The sequence below is a fragment of the Nicotiana tabacum genome, chromosome 20 (genome assembly GCF_000715075.1).
Source record: "Nicotiana tabacum cultivar K326 chromosome 20, ASM71507v2, whole genome shotgun sequence".
NCBI classification, from domain to species: Eukaryota; Viridiplantae; Streptophyta; class Magnoliopsida; order Solanales; family Solanaceae; genus Nicotiana; species Nicotiana tabacum.
Window position 1 is genome coordinate 21,698,946 of NC_134099.1, and position 17,132 is coordinate 21,716,077.

The 17,132-nt window shown below is 36.8% G+C and overlaps 1 protein-coding gene across 1 annotated transcript; it reads left to right on the forward strand.

Annotated features, from left to right (window-relative positions):
* The first annotated feature begins 13,948 nt into the window (after positions 1 to 13,948).
* On the forward strand, positions 13,949 to 16,398 carry LOC107832809 (cyclic dof factor 1). The gene is made up of 2 exons (XM_016660695.2): positions 13,949 to 14,344; positions 15,125 to 16,398. Exons 1-2 carry the CDS (start codon positions 14,219 to 14,221, stop codon positions 16,139 to 16,141), a joined length of 1,143 nt encoding a protein of 380 aa, XP_016516181.2. The 5' UTR covers positions 13,949 to 14,218; the 3' UTR covers positions 16,142 to 16,398.
* The last annotated feature ends 734 nt before the right edge of the window (positions 16,399 to 17,132 follow it).

Genomic DNA, 17,132 nt, shown 5'->3' on the forward strand with positions numbered 1-17,132 from the left:
CATACCCGCAGCACTAAGTTTAGAAGTGTTACTTGCCTCGAACAAGCCAAATCCAATACTGAGCAAGCCCAACAACGCCCTAAAGATGCCATCACGTGCGTATCGATCTCCGAACAACTCGAAACTAGCCAAAAACAACTCATATATATCAAATAATGCCAAAAAAACAAACCCAATCAGTAAAGGTCGGATCTTCAATCAAAAGCCTAAAAACAGCCAAAAAGTCCAACCCGTGCCCACACCTTGAAAATCGACAAAATTCACAAATCCGTCAACCCATTCAATTACGAGTCCAACCATACTAGTTTCACTCAAATTCGACTCCAAAATCGATGTTCAAAAGTCAAATATTCGCATTATGAAACTTTACACAAAAACACCTAATTTCCTCTTTAAAATTCACGATCCAATTACCAAACATGAAGATAGATTCAAGAAATATAACCAAAATCGAGTATAGAACACTTACCCCAATTTATATGGCGAAAATCGCCTCAAATACTGCCCAAATCCGAGCTCCCCAACTCAAAAGATGACCAAATGAACAATCCCTTGGTATTAAATATTTTTTCCCAAATGTTCTACCTCTGCTAAACAATCCCGAAATTTACTTTTAATGCCTCCAATAGATTTCTTGTAAAATTTCAGTCAAGATAGGCTTTTGAATCACCCAATTTAGCCTTAAAATGGAGGAAATATGATGTATTGAAGTTTTAAATGAAGTCTTGAAATTTAAGGAATAAAAAATGACATTTTCGTAATTATTTAACACCAGAAAATCAGAAACGAAAGATTTTTCGTTTTAGCACCCAAAACTCATTCGGAACCTCCCGGACACAAACTATATATGTGTTTCAATCATAAAACACGCTACGAATCTGCTCGCGTACTCAAAATACTGAAAAGAAGTCATCTTGACCCGATATTGACCATGATCAAACTCCAAATCCTTAACTTAACTAGTTTCTCTACCAGTGATCCAGGGGACCCCATTCAATCATACCAGCAAGTCTTAAAACTAGACAAGAACTTATTTGAAGCTTCAAATCACATCAAACAATATAAAAATGACGAATTGCACCTCAAATAAAAAATCAATGAACTTTGAACTTTTAACTTCCAAAACTCGCGCCGAAACATAGCAAATCAACCCCGAATGAACTCAAATTTTGTATACAAGTCCAAATAATATAATAATACTATTCCAATTTCCGGAACCACAATCTGAATCCGATATCCTCAAAGTCAAGTCTCGGTCAAACTTAAACTTTCTAAACCTTCAAATTTTCAACTTTCGCCAATTTCTGCCGAAACCTTCTAGAAACCTCCAAATATAAATCCTGGCATATGCTCAAGTCCAAAATTACTGTTCGGACCTAACAGAACCATAAAAACTCCGTTCTGTGGTAAAATTTATAAAAGTCAAACTTGGTCAACTCTTCCAACTTAAAGCTTCTTATTTGAGAATCATTCTACCAATTCAATTTCGAATAACCTAAAAACCAAAACCAACAATTCACACAAGTCATAATACATCATACGGAGCTTCTCATGCCCTCAAACTACCGAGCGAAGTGCAAATGCTCAAAATGACTGATCGGGTCTTTACACGAGGTACGTGCTGCAAAGTCCATTCTTTGAACCGATGTAATGTTACCTATAACTTATATAGGTAGTAGGTACCTTTGCATTCGTCCTTCTCTGACTTCGAAAATTCCCTTAACTTTGATCACCTCCGCCCCCAAGATTTTGGCCAGTTCGAGACCTGCAATCATGGCCTCATATTCGTCCTTGTTGTTAGTAATTTTCACAGTTCTAACGGATTGTCTAACTATATTGCCTGTGGGTGGCTTCAGTACGATGCTAAGTTCGAACCCCTTTGCGTTCGATGCACCATTCGTAAAGAGGGTCCAAATTCCCAAAGACGTCCCCGAGTTAACCAATAACTCTCTTTCAACCTCAGGTATTAGGGCCAGCGAGTAGTCGGCCATGAAATCTTCCAAAATTTGAGACTTAATGGTTGTCCGGAGTCAATACTCAATATCATACCCACTTATTTCTATGGCCTATTTGGCCAATCGTCCCAAGAGTTCGGGTTTATGCATTATACTTCGCAATGGGTAAGTTGCCACAACACATATAGGGTGGCACAGAAAATACGATTTTAGTTTCTTGGAGGCGCTTAGAAGAGCGAACGCCAAAATTTTTATGCGAGGATACCTAGTTTCGGCCTCACCTAAGGTTTGACTAACATAATAAATTGGAAATTACATACCTTGTTCTTTCCGAACTAACACTCCACTTACCATTATTTTCGATACTGCCAAATATAAGTGTAGTTGTTCGTTCGCCCTCGGCGTGTGAAGCAGTGGCAGGCTCAATAAATACCTCTTAAGTTCTTCCAAGGCTCGTTGGTATTTCGAGGTCTATGTGAAGTTGTTTTTCTTCTTCAATAACGAAAAAAATCGACGACTCTTATCGGAGGACCTCGAAATGAATCGCCCCAGGGTAGCTATGCGCCTGGTTAGCCTTTGCACGTCCTTCACGTTGTCCACTACTGTAATATCCTCGATAGCTTTGATCTTGTCGGGGTTGATCTCAATTCCTCGGTTAGATACCATGAACTAGAGAAATTTACCCGATCCGACTTCGAACGTGCATTTTTTTGAATTCAGCTTCATGTTGTACTTCTTCAATATACTGAAGGTCTCCTGCAAATGCTTTAAATGGTCCTCTTCTCGCAGAGACTTAACTAACATATCGTCAATGTAAACTTGCATAGATTTCCCTATTTGTTCTTAAAATCAGGTTTACTAGGCATTGGTAAGTGGCACCAACATTTTTTAATCCAAATGGCATTACGTTATAGTTGTATGTGCCATACTTAGTGATGAAGGAGGTCTTTTTTTGATCATCCAGGTTCATTCGTATTTGGTTATACCCGGAGTAAGATCGAGAAAACTAGGGATCTCGTGGCCGGTCGTGGGATCAATCATGCGATCGATGTTAGGCAAAGGGAAATAGTCCTTGGGGCATGACTTATTTAAATCCTTGTAATCCACACATATTCTCAGTTTGTACCCTTTTTTAGGGACTGCTACACTATTTGCTAGCCATTCTGGGTATTTGTCGTCCCAGATGGACCCTATTTTAAGGAGTTTGGTTACCTCGTCCTTGATAAAAGCATGCTTGATCTCGGACTGGGTCTCCTTATCTACTTGTCCGGATGGAATTTCAGGTCCAGGCTCAGTTTATGAGTGGTGATCTCCAGTGGGATCCCTATCATGTCAAGATGGGACCAAGCAAAACAATCCATGTTAGCTATAAGAAATTGAATGAGTTTTTTCCTGAGCGCAGGAGTTAACCCTGTGCCTAGGTATACCTTTCGATCGGGCAGATGTTCGATCAGTGTGATGTGCTCCAGTTTTCGATCATTTATTTGGTAACGTCAAAATCATCAGGGATTATGAAGGATCAAGGAACCCCGTAATCATCATCTTCGTCAGTCCCCTTCTTGTCCATTTGGGTCAAGGCCGACATCGATCACATAAAACTTGGCCTCCTGGATGGTTGCGGCTGCATTTACCGGTAACATTATTTCTCCCTTTGTAGTTTCACAAGCCATGTTGAATTCATTTAGGACTCGGGCTGCAGGCACGATTTGGTCTTGTAGGTCGAGTTCTTCTACGACCCCCGATCGAATGATGTTGGCCGAACTACCTGGATCAATTAACAAACGTTTAACTTGAATTTTATTCATGAGTACAGATATTACCAGTGCATCATTATAGGACTGCATGATTCCTTTGGCGTCCTCGTTGTTGAAAGATAAAGTTCCTTACGGTATGTAATCTTGAGTCCGTTTCTCCCTCGTGATTGATACTTTGGTGCGCTTTAACATTGGACCTTGAGGGACATCGACCCCTCCGATGATCATATGAATGACGTGTTGAGCTTCTTCTTGATCATTTTGTTTATTGGAATCCCTGTTTCTGAAATGGTTCTTGGCTCGGTCTCTCAGAAACTCCCGAAGGTGACCATTTTTGAATGACCGAGCTACTTCTTCTCTCAACTGTCAACAATTTTCGTTTTGTGGCCATGAGTGCCATGATATTTACACATTTGGTTAGGATATCTTTGGGCTGGATTAGTTTGTAAAGGTTGAGGCTATTTGGTATCTTTGATGCGTCCGAGAGCCGATACGATGGTGGCTGCATCAATATTAAAGTTGTATTCTGATGATCGTGGTGCTTCTTTAGGTCCGATATGCCTGTGGAAGCCGTTCTTCTTCATGATCCCTCGAAAGCTCTGGCCTCGATCACCTCTCCTTTCATTCCGTACGGGATTTAGCCTAGATCCGCTTCTTCTACGATATCCACCATATGGTTGGTATCGTTCTATGTTCAACTATGGTTCTCGGTTAATATCCTTCTTGATTCTATCGACAGGTCTGATAGGATAAATGGACCCGGAATGAGCGCCAAGTTGATCGTCTTCGACCCCGATCTTCGATTGATACCGATTATGCATATCGGCCCAAGTAATAGCCGGGTATTCTATCAAATTCTGCTTCAACTTCTGCGAAGCCATCAAGCTTCGAACATTGAATCCTTGGGTGAAAGCTTGAACATCCCAATCATCGGCGACCGGTGGCAGGTCCATCCGTTCCATTTGAAATCGAGACACAAATTCTCTGAGCATTTCGTTGTCGTTCTGCCTGATCTTAAAAGGTCCGACTTCCTGGTTTCAACCTTGATGGCCTCGACGTGTGCCTTTACGAAAGAATATGCAAGCATATCAAATGAGTCAATATAATTAGGTGGTAAATTGTGGTACCATATCATAGCTCCCTTTCGTAGGGTCTCTTCGAAATTCGTTAGCAGGACAGATTCGATCTCGTCATCCTCTAGATAATTACCTTTTATAGCACATGGGTAATAGGTGACATGCTCGTTTGGATCGGTCGTTCCATTGTATTTAGGAATCTCGGGCATGTAGAACTTCTTGGGAATCGAATTGGGAGCCGCGCTCAGGGGGGAGGTTTTGCACGAACTTTTTGGATTCCAGACCCTTTAATATTGGTGGTGCCCCCGGGATTTGATAGACCCTGGAGTTGTAAGTTTCCACCTTTTTGTCGTTTGCCTCGATCTTCTTTTCCTCTGCCTCAATTCATTTTTTCAGTTCTTCGAGCATTTTCATGATTGCAGGATTAGTCCCCAGTTCTTTCTCGTTCGATTTCCTTAAAGCCGATTCGACCTTGTGGACAACTTCCTGGGACGGCTCATGATCGATCGTGCTCGGTGGGTGATTCTGATTTTGGAGCTGGGCTATCGCTGCCTGCTGGGCTTGTAACATTTCGAAGATCACCTGTAGGGTGATCTTGCCACCATGTGTGCTTTGAGCGGCTGATCGAACATCCCCACGGACACTGCCCTCAGGATTGATGGCCAAATTTACGTTGATGGATACATGTGAGCTGACGTCGATTGGATCTACAGTCAGAACTCCACCGAGGCCAACCGGAAGTGCGTCGTTCCCTGGCGCTATGTTATTGTTTTCGCGGTGGTGACCGAAATCATTGTCAATGTGTAGGGGTGCCGACTAAGAGTTTGACTTTTTGGTCCTGGAATCAAAGATACTCCAAAGAATAAGTGTAAAATAGTGTGTGTTATGAAAGTTTATACCAGATAATCACTATTATCCTTAGCCCCACAGTGGGCGCCAAACAGTTTACCCTCAAAATCGGATAACTATCGAATTTATACGTGATTTTAAGGATACGTTATATAACTAGATACAAATTAAGAAAACAGATTAATACTGAAATTGATGAGAAAAGAATAAATGCAAACCACACAAATTTGATAGCCTTGGCCTTCGAGTTCGATCACCCTCGAACCAAGAAATGCCTCCACTGATGTAAGAACAGAATAACAAGATGGTAAGAGCTAGAAATAACAGTATATTGCTTTCTGTTGCGTATTACAATGTGTGTTACAAATGATCAGACCCCCCTTTATATAGTAGGGGTGTCCTACTCTTGGTACAATTCTATACAAGGTAAAAAATCTCATGATTTGCTAATTAATCGGCTTCTCCTTGATACGTGCCAAGATTTCCGTTGCGATCTTCAACCGATCGCGGATATTTCGGCCTTCTATTATTCGGCTCCGCAAATTTCTCTCAATCTTGTTTGATTTCGATCTTGTTCTGTCCCGGGGTCACGAGCTCAATGATTTAACTTTGCACTTTGGTTCGATATAACCCGAGATCAAGCTTTAACCTGACACGTTTCAGTCTCGATTGATCACACAATAGGTGAACCCAATTTTGACCGTATACAATAACATACTAGTGTTATTTTTTCCGGCATGTTGCCTCTATTCTTTCGTTGCTCCCTACCAATAGGGTGAAAAATTATCATCCTCATGTGTTTATACGGTTCAATAAATATATGATTACATATCTTTATTAACATAATTATGAAAAACGTATAAGTCATAATTGATTAATATACATTTTCACTTTAATTAATTTATTATTTAATCATTGATAAATTAATAGAATTGATATAAATATCCGGTGTGGATACAATTTAGCCACATTGTGCATATGATACCAACAACAATTTCGTCAGGATAGAAAGAGAGCATAACATGCATGATAGCTCTAAGCCTTCAGTCAGGGAGCAAACGGAACACAAGTAAAAGAAGAAAACAAGAAAATAATGTTATTGGATTAATCAGTTATCCCATCCCATTGCTCTAGCTCAGGGGCGAATCCACGATATTGCTTACGCGTTCACGTAAATTCAATAACTTATGTTCAGATCTTGCATATATATTACTGTAAGAAATTTATATTTTTAGATATTTGACTATAAATTCATATATTATTGTAATATAAACTTGAGGTCGTTATAAAAACCTAGAAAATTCAAATCTTAGATTCGCAGTAGTTCCCCGTGAGCAAATAGAGTTTGCTTCAAAGCTTTGTGCTTCTTATCTATTACTCATTTCATTAGACATGATGGATGATGGGTTACTGTAGTTGTAGGCCAAAAAGGTTTATCTCTAACGTGATGTCCACAAATCATCAACCTAGTTTTTTTCTTTCTCCATTGAACTCTTTGCTTGCAAAGTTCTTTTGACTTTACCCCACTTTCTGAACTTTGTGATCCACCATTTAGGGCATCTATGTATATATGCACTAACTCAAGTTCTTTGTCCCTCTTGTTACCTATTAATTAGCTCAGTCGTTTTATATTAATTGATCGAATTCACTACCTGCAAACTTGTACTAATCTGGATATATAACAAAACAAGGGTAAATGATCCAAACCGAAACTCTGTTACCATCAAATTTAGCACTTTAATTTCTTTTATAAAATTAAATTTTCCATCTTAGGTGCTATCCATTTAGCTCTTAAAATTTTAGACCAAAATTTCCATATCAATTCTCAAAATTTTAAGGGTTATTTTATTTTGTTTTGGTGCTTTAGCCGATTGAACGCAATTCATTTTATTATAAGCTAAATGCTCGGCAAAAGCAAATACGAGTAGCTAAAAAAGAGTATTTTGAAACCAAGGTGTGAACCTAAAAGTTAAATATTTGAGCAAACATCACAAATAGACATATTACGACTAATATTGGACATACTACATATAAAATTGAAAGGAAAATGCGTTTATAGGTACAATGTCAAAACTTGAAGGCCTACTGCATCATCAAGTCTCAAATTGTATTATCACTTCTTTTAATTTTAAAATATTAATTAGTTTTGCCTCTCAACTTCCCTGTTAACTATTTCTCCTTCCGTTTCATTCTATTCTATGTGAATCTATTTGATTGGAGAATTAAAAAAATTAAATACTTTTAAAACTTATGGTCTTAAATATGTCATAATATATTTATAACTATAAGACTTTTGAAATTTGTAATATTTTTAAACATGCAATAATATTTATATGGGTATAAAACTTATCATTAGGGATAAAATAAAAAAATTAAAAGTTAAACTTCTTCCAAACCGAGAAATATTATTATTTTTCAAATATAAGAAAATAATATAAAAAAAAACTGAAATAGATGAAGTAATAAGAAGACAAAACATAAATTAAAAAGTATGTAACAACTAATTAACTATGTTTAGATACTAAGATAATCAAGATGGGTTGTAGGAATTACTTCCATGTATCATTTCTACTACTTAAGTGGAAATATTAACAAAGGAGTGACTTCTTTTTTGTGATAATTAAAAAGGTGAAGGGACTAGTGGAAAAATTCCAAAGGAGAAAAAGAATAGTTAAGAAAATGAAAAGCCGGCACTGGATAAAAGAAAAAGATACGAGGATCCCCATTCTTATCTGTAAACCAAGAAAAATAAATAAAAAATCTAGACAGCTGTCTGATGGGCAAACGACAGCCACGAAAACATTAGATTCTTCGAAGAACGGGGACTACAAAGGTAGATGGTTGTCTGTGCTACACGTGTCATTAAATTTCACTTTACTGTTAGAAGATTGGGTCCCACAACATTCTATCTGAAATGCTGAGGTGGCAGATGCCTTCCTCTCTGTTGGCTGGCTTTTTTCCACGTGAACCCACTATCACGTGCTCTAATTCTCAATTGGCCTGCCCCTCGTATTGAAAAGTCCACATATTTCATCTAATTAAATAGTAGTACTAATAATTTCAGTATTATAAGTACTGAAATGTTGTAGTACTTGTGAATATTTTATTTGTTCCTGATATTTTAAAATTCTACTTAAAAATGAATATCAGTATACGAAAATACTAAACTTCTATATATGAAATACTGTTGATAGAATATTAGAAGTATTGAATTGAGAAGTATTTCAAGTGAAACAATTTCATTCACACTTTTCAATTTTTACAAGAAAAGAAAAACGAGTAAAGTTTATATCCAAATACAACACTGAATCTTTTAAAATTTCAAAAATTAAATACTCTTTCTTTTTTTATAATTTAATCAAATATTGTCCAAACAACTATTATCATGGATTATTTCTGTAGTCCAGTTTCTTTTTTTGTTTTGCAGTAATTCAATTTCAACCTATCAATTTTTGGACTAACTTGAGGAGTTACTGTCAAATGCTTTTTCTTCATGACTTAATACGCAAAGATAGTACGACCATTTTAGCCAGACAAAGTGTCAAAACATATAAAGCAACTTTTCTAAGCTAGCTCTTTATCATATATCCTATTAAATCATATATATACTCATCAACTACTATTTCCAGTAAGTTTGTGTCTTTTTATTCTCTGGAGTAAGTTTATGTTTTTGACGGACATATCTCTTTTACATGGATGTCTTGTTCAAAAGAAATTGCCGACTCACATGGAACATGAAGTTAATTTTTAGTATCGACTTGATAGCTTCAACAATTTATTTAGCTAGCGTTTGGATATAGATTTGCTGAAACTTGAAAAAAGAATTTTTGAAGTTGTGTTGAAAAATAATTTTTGAAAGTTGAAATTGTGTTTGCACATGAATTTTATTTGAAGAAAAGTTGAAGCTTTGTGAGTGGAAGAAAAAATTTCACCCAAAACTGTCCTAAATCATTTTTCGGGAAATTGAAATTTTTTGAAGTTTTCTTTTTTCCCAAAACATTATCATATTTTATAAATAAATAATGTATTTAAATTATTTTTTTGAAAAAATAAAGTCAAAACCAATGGTCAAACGGGAGCTTATTTTGATTATTTTTATTTGACACTTTATCTGAAAAATTAATTCTAAATTTTCAATCATTTGATAAAATAAAGAAAGAAATCAACTCTTACTGTTCTAGAAAGGCATACAATCATAAAACTCATTTAAGGAAGATATAAGAGTAATGTATTCCTTCTTTTCATGGCTTCTACAATATCGTATCATTTTTGTTATTGTTGTGTTTATATTTTTCTTGAGCCGAGAATTTATTGGAAACAATTTCTCTACCTCCACAAGGATAGGGGTAAGATTTGTGTACACACTATCCTCCCCAAATCCCACTATATAATATTACACTGATATATTATTGTTGTATAAGAGTAATTTAGTCAGATTAATACTCTCAAATACAATAGTTTTTTCAATGGATATATCAGAAGTAAAAGGACCGAAATGTTAGGTGTTTGCCATAATTTTCTTACCATATTTGGTTTTCCTATTTGTTGAAGGATAGAGCAATATAATTACCTTAATTGGGTTTTCCTTTTTGTAGAAGGAAATTATAATTCTCCTATACTTGGCTAGTCTTTTTCTTGTAGGAAAAGGTTTGGACTTCTATAAATTGAGGATTCGTCCTTCTCATTCAGCAGCATCCACAATGTAGCCATAGGGGCTTGAGAGTAGTGTTTAATGGGGAAACTTTATGGGACAAGTGTTAGTGTGTCACTTGTGTTTGCCTCTTCGTGAGGTTGTTCTCTCGATATTTTGTACTCTTTTTTTATATAGTGGATTGCTCATCTCCGCGGTGGACGTAGGTCAGTTGACCGAACCACGTTAAATGTTTGTGTCTCTTTTGGTATATTTCTCCTTTGTTGTATGATTTATCGTCGCTCAAGGTTTGGTTTGCTAGCTTCCGCATGACACCTGCTTTTTTCGGTCCTAACAAGTGGTATCAAAGCGAGGTTCAAGACATGTTCATCTTGGCGGGTTCAGTTCTAGCCGCAACATATTTGACGATAATCGTGATTTTTGTCTGAGAAATTTGACCGGCGTGCTGTACATGTTAATACAAACTTTGTGGTGGAGATTTGAACATGCGACCTGTTGAAGGCTATGTGAAGAAGGTGGATCAAGTTTATTTTGTCAGAAAATTCCGGCCAAGGGGGAGAATTGTTAGGTATTTGCCATAATTTTCTTACCATATTTGATTTTCCTATTTGTTGAAGGAAAGTGCAATATAATTACCTTAATTGGGTTTTCCTTTTTGTAGAAGGAAATTATAATTCTCCTATACTTGGCTAGTCCTTTTTCTTGTGGGAAAAGGTTTGGAGTTCTATAAATTGAAGATCTGTCATTCTTATTCAGTAGCATCCACAATATAGCCATAGGGGCTTGAGAGTAGTATTTAGGAGGAGAACTTTACGAGACAAGTGTTAGTGTGTCACTTGTGTTTGCCTCTTTGTGAGGTTGTTCACTTGATATTTTGTACTCTCTTTTTATATAGTGGATTGCTCATCTCCGCAGTGGACGTAGGTCAGTTGATCGAACCACGTTAAATGTTTGTGTCTCTTTTGGTATAGTTCTCCTTTATTGTATGATTTATCGTCGCTCAAGGTTTACTTTGCTAGCTTCCGCATGACACCTGCCTTTTTCAGTCCTAACACGGAGGAGTACTTTTTATCCGCTTTTCTATAACGTCTACTTTGATTTTGAAAACTCGCTCAACCCTCAAATTTGCACTTATAACAACAATAACATTATATGGTGTATTTCAACAGTGTGGCCTCTTGGAAGGGTAGTGTGTATGTAGACTTTAACCCTTCCTCGTGGAGGTAAAGATGCTATTTCTGGAAGCCCCTCGACAAGAAAAGCATATTATCAACATGTTAGAAAAGAAAAACATAAGTGAAAAAGCCATGTTGAGACTACTGAAAACAAGAACAGTAACAATAGCAACAACAAAAATAAAGCAACAGGCCAACCAAGCAATGGTAACAATAGGTATTAATAGATGCCCCATGATACAATACTACGAAAATAAACTAATGTTGCAGAGATGATGTGCCACACTCGGTAACCTACTAACCTTCTACCTGAATCCTCGGCCTCCAGATCATTCTATCTAAGGTCATGCCCTCGGTAAGCTGAAAATACACCATATCCTGTCTAATCACAAGGAAACTTCTTCGGCCTTCCCTCATCTCTCCTTAGACCCACAATTTCCAGCTTCTCACAGCTGCTCACTAGTGCATTTGCTCTTCACATGCATGAATCATCTTAAGCTTGCTTCCCTCATCTTATCAAATATGGGAGCCACCTCCGGTTTATCTCGAATAACTTTATTCCTAATCATATCCTTCTTATATGCCCACACTTCTATCTCTGCATCCTCATATCTGCAATTTGCATATTCTAAGAGTGAAGGTTCTTAACTGACCAACATTTCGCCCCGTACAACATGGCAGGTCTAACAACCACTTTATAAAACTTACCTTTAAGTCTTAGTGGCACATTCTTATCACACAGAATGCCGATGTGAGCCTCTATTTCATCCACACCATTCCAATACGGGGTTAGACATCATCATAATCTTTTAATTTCCTTGGATTATGAACCCGATATGTTTAAAACGACATTTCGAATATCAATCTTCACTTCCACATGCATGTGCCTCATGAGTTACGACACTGAACTTGCACTCCATGTATTCCATCTTAGTGATGCCCAGCTCAAACTCTTTAGACTCTAGTGTTTGTCTCTAATCAGAAACGGATCCGGGATTTAATGCTTATGGGTTCCTGCAATGACTTCGAGTAAATTTTCAATAGTAACTGGGTTTCACATTTACATTTATAGATATTTAATGAATTTTTAGAATACATTTACACTATTTGGACAAAAGCTACTGGATTTATAGAAACCCGTAGATGACAGGCAAGATACGCCCTTGCACTAACCTCCAACCTCGCGTCAACCCCATTGTGTGTATCGTCAATCAATACTATATCATCAGCAAATAGCATACACTATGGCACCTGCCCTTGGAGATGTCGTATCAATACTCCTATCACTAAAGCAAATAAAAATGGGATAAGGGATGATCCTTGATGCAACCCATAAGGATTGGATGTGCTCTGAATCTCCACCCACTATTCTAACTCGGGTCTTGGCTCCATTTATATGTTCTTAATTGCATATATGCCACATATATACCTCTAGCCTCTAAGAATTTCCATCAAACCTCCCTAGGGACTTTGTCATATGCTTTTTCAAGATCAATAAATACTATGTATAAGTCCCTCTTCCTCTCCCTGTACTGCTCCACCAATCCTCAAATTTGCACTTATCTAGTCAAATTCTCAATTCACTAACTAATTATAAGTATTTATTGTGGTATATCCCAAACTAAGGCCCTATTTGGCCATGAGTTTTGTCAAAATAAATTTGGGATTTATTTTCAAAACTCATGTATGGCCATAAATTTTGCTCACATTTTGGCAAAATCCCAAATCTCATACCCCAAATCCCAAAATCACCTCAATTGCTGATTTTGGGCCAAAATCCCAAAACTTGGGAATTATATACATGTTTTCCCAAAAATAAAATTGGAAAATATGTTTTGAAAATGTATGTCTAAACACATTTTCATTTTCAAACCAAACTTCACCCAAATCAGATTTTTCAAAATAAATTTGGAATCTATGGCCAAACGCTAGCTAAAATTCATACTCTCTCTGTTCCAGTTTATGTGAACCTATTTTCTTTTTGGTCTGTTCCAAAAAGAATGAACTCTTTCTAAATTTGATAATAATTTAGTTTAATTTACAACTCTACCCTTAATGAGAAGGGTGTATAACCACACAAATATTCTGGGCCTATTTGGACTTGTTTAGGACCACAAATTCCAAAAGTCTTCATTTTTTTCTTAAACTCCGTGCACAGTCAAACAGGTTCACATAAATTAGAACGGAGGGAGTAATATTCAATTTCGAATCCGCCTCAAATTGTATTTATGGAGTGGGGAAGGACAAAATAAATCAGAATTAGGGTTAGAAGAAATGGCATAGTCAAATTGGGAAAGTGCTGCTGACATGGACAAAAAGGAAAGTGAAAAAATAGTACAAAAAGCACTCGCCTTTTTTTCTTTTTCTTTAAGACAACTTTATTGTTTTGGTTGGTTACGGAATCAAAAAAACAGCAAACAAACCACACACACTTGAAAGAACTAAACCGTTCTCCCCCTCAAACAAAGCAAATTAAGATTTCCTCATTGCCACATACAAACTTGTGGCTCTAAATCCTTTCCCTTTATTGACGTGTCACCCCCATCCCCCAACTCTAAAACCCCTTCTTCTTCTCTTCTTCCTCTGTATGTAGTCCAAAGTCCAAACTATAAGACACCAACCATCAAAGAAACAAAACAAGAAGATAAATATTTGTTCCCATCTTTCAACCTTCAAATTATTATTAGAACAAACCATAGTACAAAAAAAAAAAACCAAGAACAAGAAACAGAACAGAGAAGAATTCTAAGTAATTGGAATGTCAGAAGTTCGAGACCCTGAGATTAAGCTGTTTGGTCAAACGATTGGTTTGACACAGGAAAGAGGTCTATGGAATCGAAAAAGCTCGTCGTATTCAACTTCAACTGCTTCAAATGAAGATAAGGTAAAAAGATTTTGAGTTTTTCTCTCTGTCACAAAGTCTATATTTGAGTCTGCTTTGACCATATTGTTTACAAATATATGATGATTTAATGAAAAATGCAATTTGGATGACTTTCTTTTTTGGTATTTGGTGATTTTTGTTTTTATGAAAAATTCAGTCTCTCTTGATAGCATCTTCCGTTGTGCAGAGGTCTACCAGAAACAGTATTCTAGGCCTGCGTATAGAGTGAGATTTTACTGGGGTTGTTATTGTTATAGTCAATCTTTCTTGATATCATAGACTAAAATGGAAATGTAAAACTAGCTTTGTCATCATTTTGTCTGTAGGAATTTAGGAAATTTATGTTTTGGGAGCTAGTTTGGTACCATTTGGGAGTCAGACTGAGGTTTTGAGCTTCAGGAAAACCATTTTATATAGCCGACCGCAACTTGTTTATGATCAAGACGTAGTTGTTGTGGTATATTTTCCCCTGCTAGGGTAATCCAGCCAATTTTGTTTAATTGCCTCTAGATTGCTTCTGCAAAATTTATACTATTTCACTTTTAGATCTTTTTTACCAAAAGGGAAAAATAAAATGAAGGTTAGAAGAAAGAAATTTCTACAGTAACATATTGAGAGTTTTAATGGCCTGTTATTGGATTTTGATTAATTCCAATACATCTATATCATGACAAATCCTTATTACTTATGCTAAGAATATAATTTATCATCTTATCGGTGACGAATAGTTTTGATTTCTTGTGAGAGCTCAAATTAACCTCTTTTTTTTCATCTGACCAGATCACTTCAAAAGGAGAATTTACACAAAGCAAACAAGATAATGAACTTGTCGATCCAACTGCAGACTCGTTGGTTGAACCAGAAACATCATCCGGTATAAGTGATGAACTTAAGATAAATGATGCGGATAAAGAAACACTATCGCCAAAATCTGCCGAGGAGGAAGATTCGAGTGATCAGGAAAAGACACTCAAGAAGCCTGACAAATTAGTTCCATGTCCGCGATGTAATAGCATGGAAACAAAGTTCTGTTATTATAACAATTACAACGTAAACCAGCCTCGTTATTTTTGCAAGAATTGCCAGAGATATTGGACTGCTGGTGGAACAATGAGGAATGTGCCTGTTGGTTCTGGCCGCCGCAAGAACAAAAGTTCTTCCACTTCAAATTATGGAATGCATCTTCCTGCTTTAAGGGCGAACGGGACTGTCCTAACATTTGGATCAGATGAACCCCTTTGTGATTCCATGGCTGGGAATGATCAATCAAATGGAGTTTGTAGTACATCCTCAGTTTTAACTGAGAAAGAAAACAATTCTAGTACACATGATTTGAAAATTTTTCAGGCATTTCATCCTCAAGTACCGTACTTTCAAGGCGCTCCGTGGCCTTATTCTGGCTTTCCAGGATCATTCTATCCAGCACAACCTTACTGGGGCTGCACTTTAGCAAGTCCTTGGAACGTACCGTGGCTATCTTCTGATCAATCGGTCCATAACACCGGTCCTAGTTCACCGACATTAGGAAAACATTCCCGGGAAAATGAAGGAGAGAGATGTGTACTGATTCCTAAGACATTAAGGATTGATGATCCAAATGAAGCGGCGAAAAGCTCTATATGGTCAACACTAGGTATCAAGAATGAGAAGATTGATTCGGTTCGTGGGGCTAGGCTCTTCAAAGCCTTTAATACAAAAGCTGATCATAGAAACCGTGAATCTGATGCTTCTTTCGTACTGCAAGCTAATCCAGCAGCCTTGTCTAGATCGCTTAATTTCCGCGAGAGCACACAATGAGACTCAATTTCGCGTTAACTCGTTCCTAAGGAAGCAGAAGCAGTATCACTGATGTTAGTGCAGCAGCTAATTTTTGGTAGCAACATAAGTTCGTTGTTCAAAATATAAGCATTTATAGTTTTGCAGTATGTGTACTTTGTACATAAACCTGTAGAGTTTTAATAGTAGATAGAGAAAATAAGATGAGCTGAAGAATCTGCAATGATACATCTGGAATATTCTTTGCTTTGAGATGTTATATATGAAGTTTTTACTGACTTGTGATATTGATAGTTTTATTGTGGTTTTTGCATTGCTTTTGTGATAGGTTTATCCTAATATCATGGACTTTGTAGTTCATGTGAAGATTAACTTTTTTGGCTAAGGAAATAAACTATTTATGAACCTATTACATTACAGACTCCTAATATTATGGTCAGTTTCAGTACTTAAAACTGCAGTAAAGAGCATTAAAGGTGCCTCAGAAAGGAAAAAATTTCAGTCTTTGACATCCCATTATACAAATTTCACTGGAGTTTCCTAGGTTAATAACAGATTGCCATTCTCAATAAAAGATTTCCACAAAAATTACAAATTACAAGACTTCCCTTGCATACCATGACAAGCTGAAATCGGAGAACTTATTCGTACTTGGTGTTTATATCAAACTAATACAAAACTTGTATTTTTCATACGGACATTTTATTTAACCATAGCTAAGTGATATATGTATTCTAGAGGTCATGGGTTAAAGTCGTAGAATCAGTCACTGATGCTTGCATCAGGGTAGACTGCCTACATCACACCCCTTGGAATGCAGCCCTTCCTCGGACTAGGGGCGTACGCAAAAAATATTATAAGCGGTGTCGAAATTTATAGAAGAGCGAGAATAATAACGTTAATTATCATACTTCTAGACAAGAAATAGTCTTAATCTATTGGTTTTGTTGAATCTTAAGTAGGAAAAGTCCTCAATTCAATTTTACTTCATCACAATTTTTAACCACATAGG

Coding starts and splice junctions, on each gene's coding strand:
- LOC107832809 (XM_016660695.2), top strand. CDS start 14,219: ATGTCAGAAGTTCGAGACCCTGAGATTAAGCTGTTTGGTCAAACGATT. Junction 14,345..15,124: donor CTGCTTCAAATGAAGATAAG/GTAAAAAGATTT, acceptor TCATCTGACCAG/ATCACTTCAAAAGGAGAATT.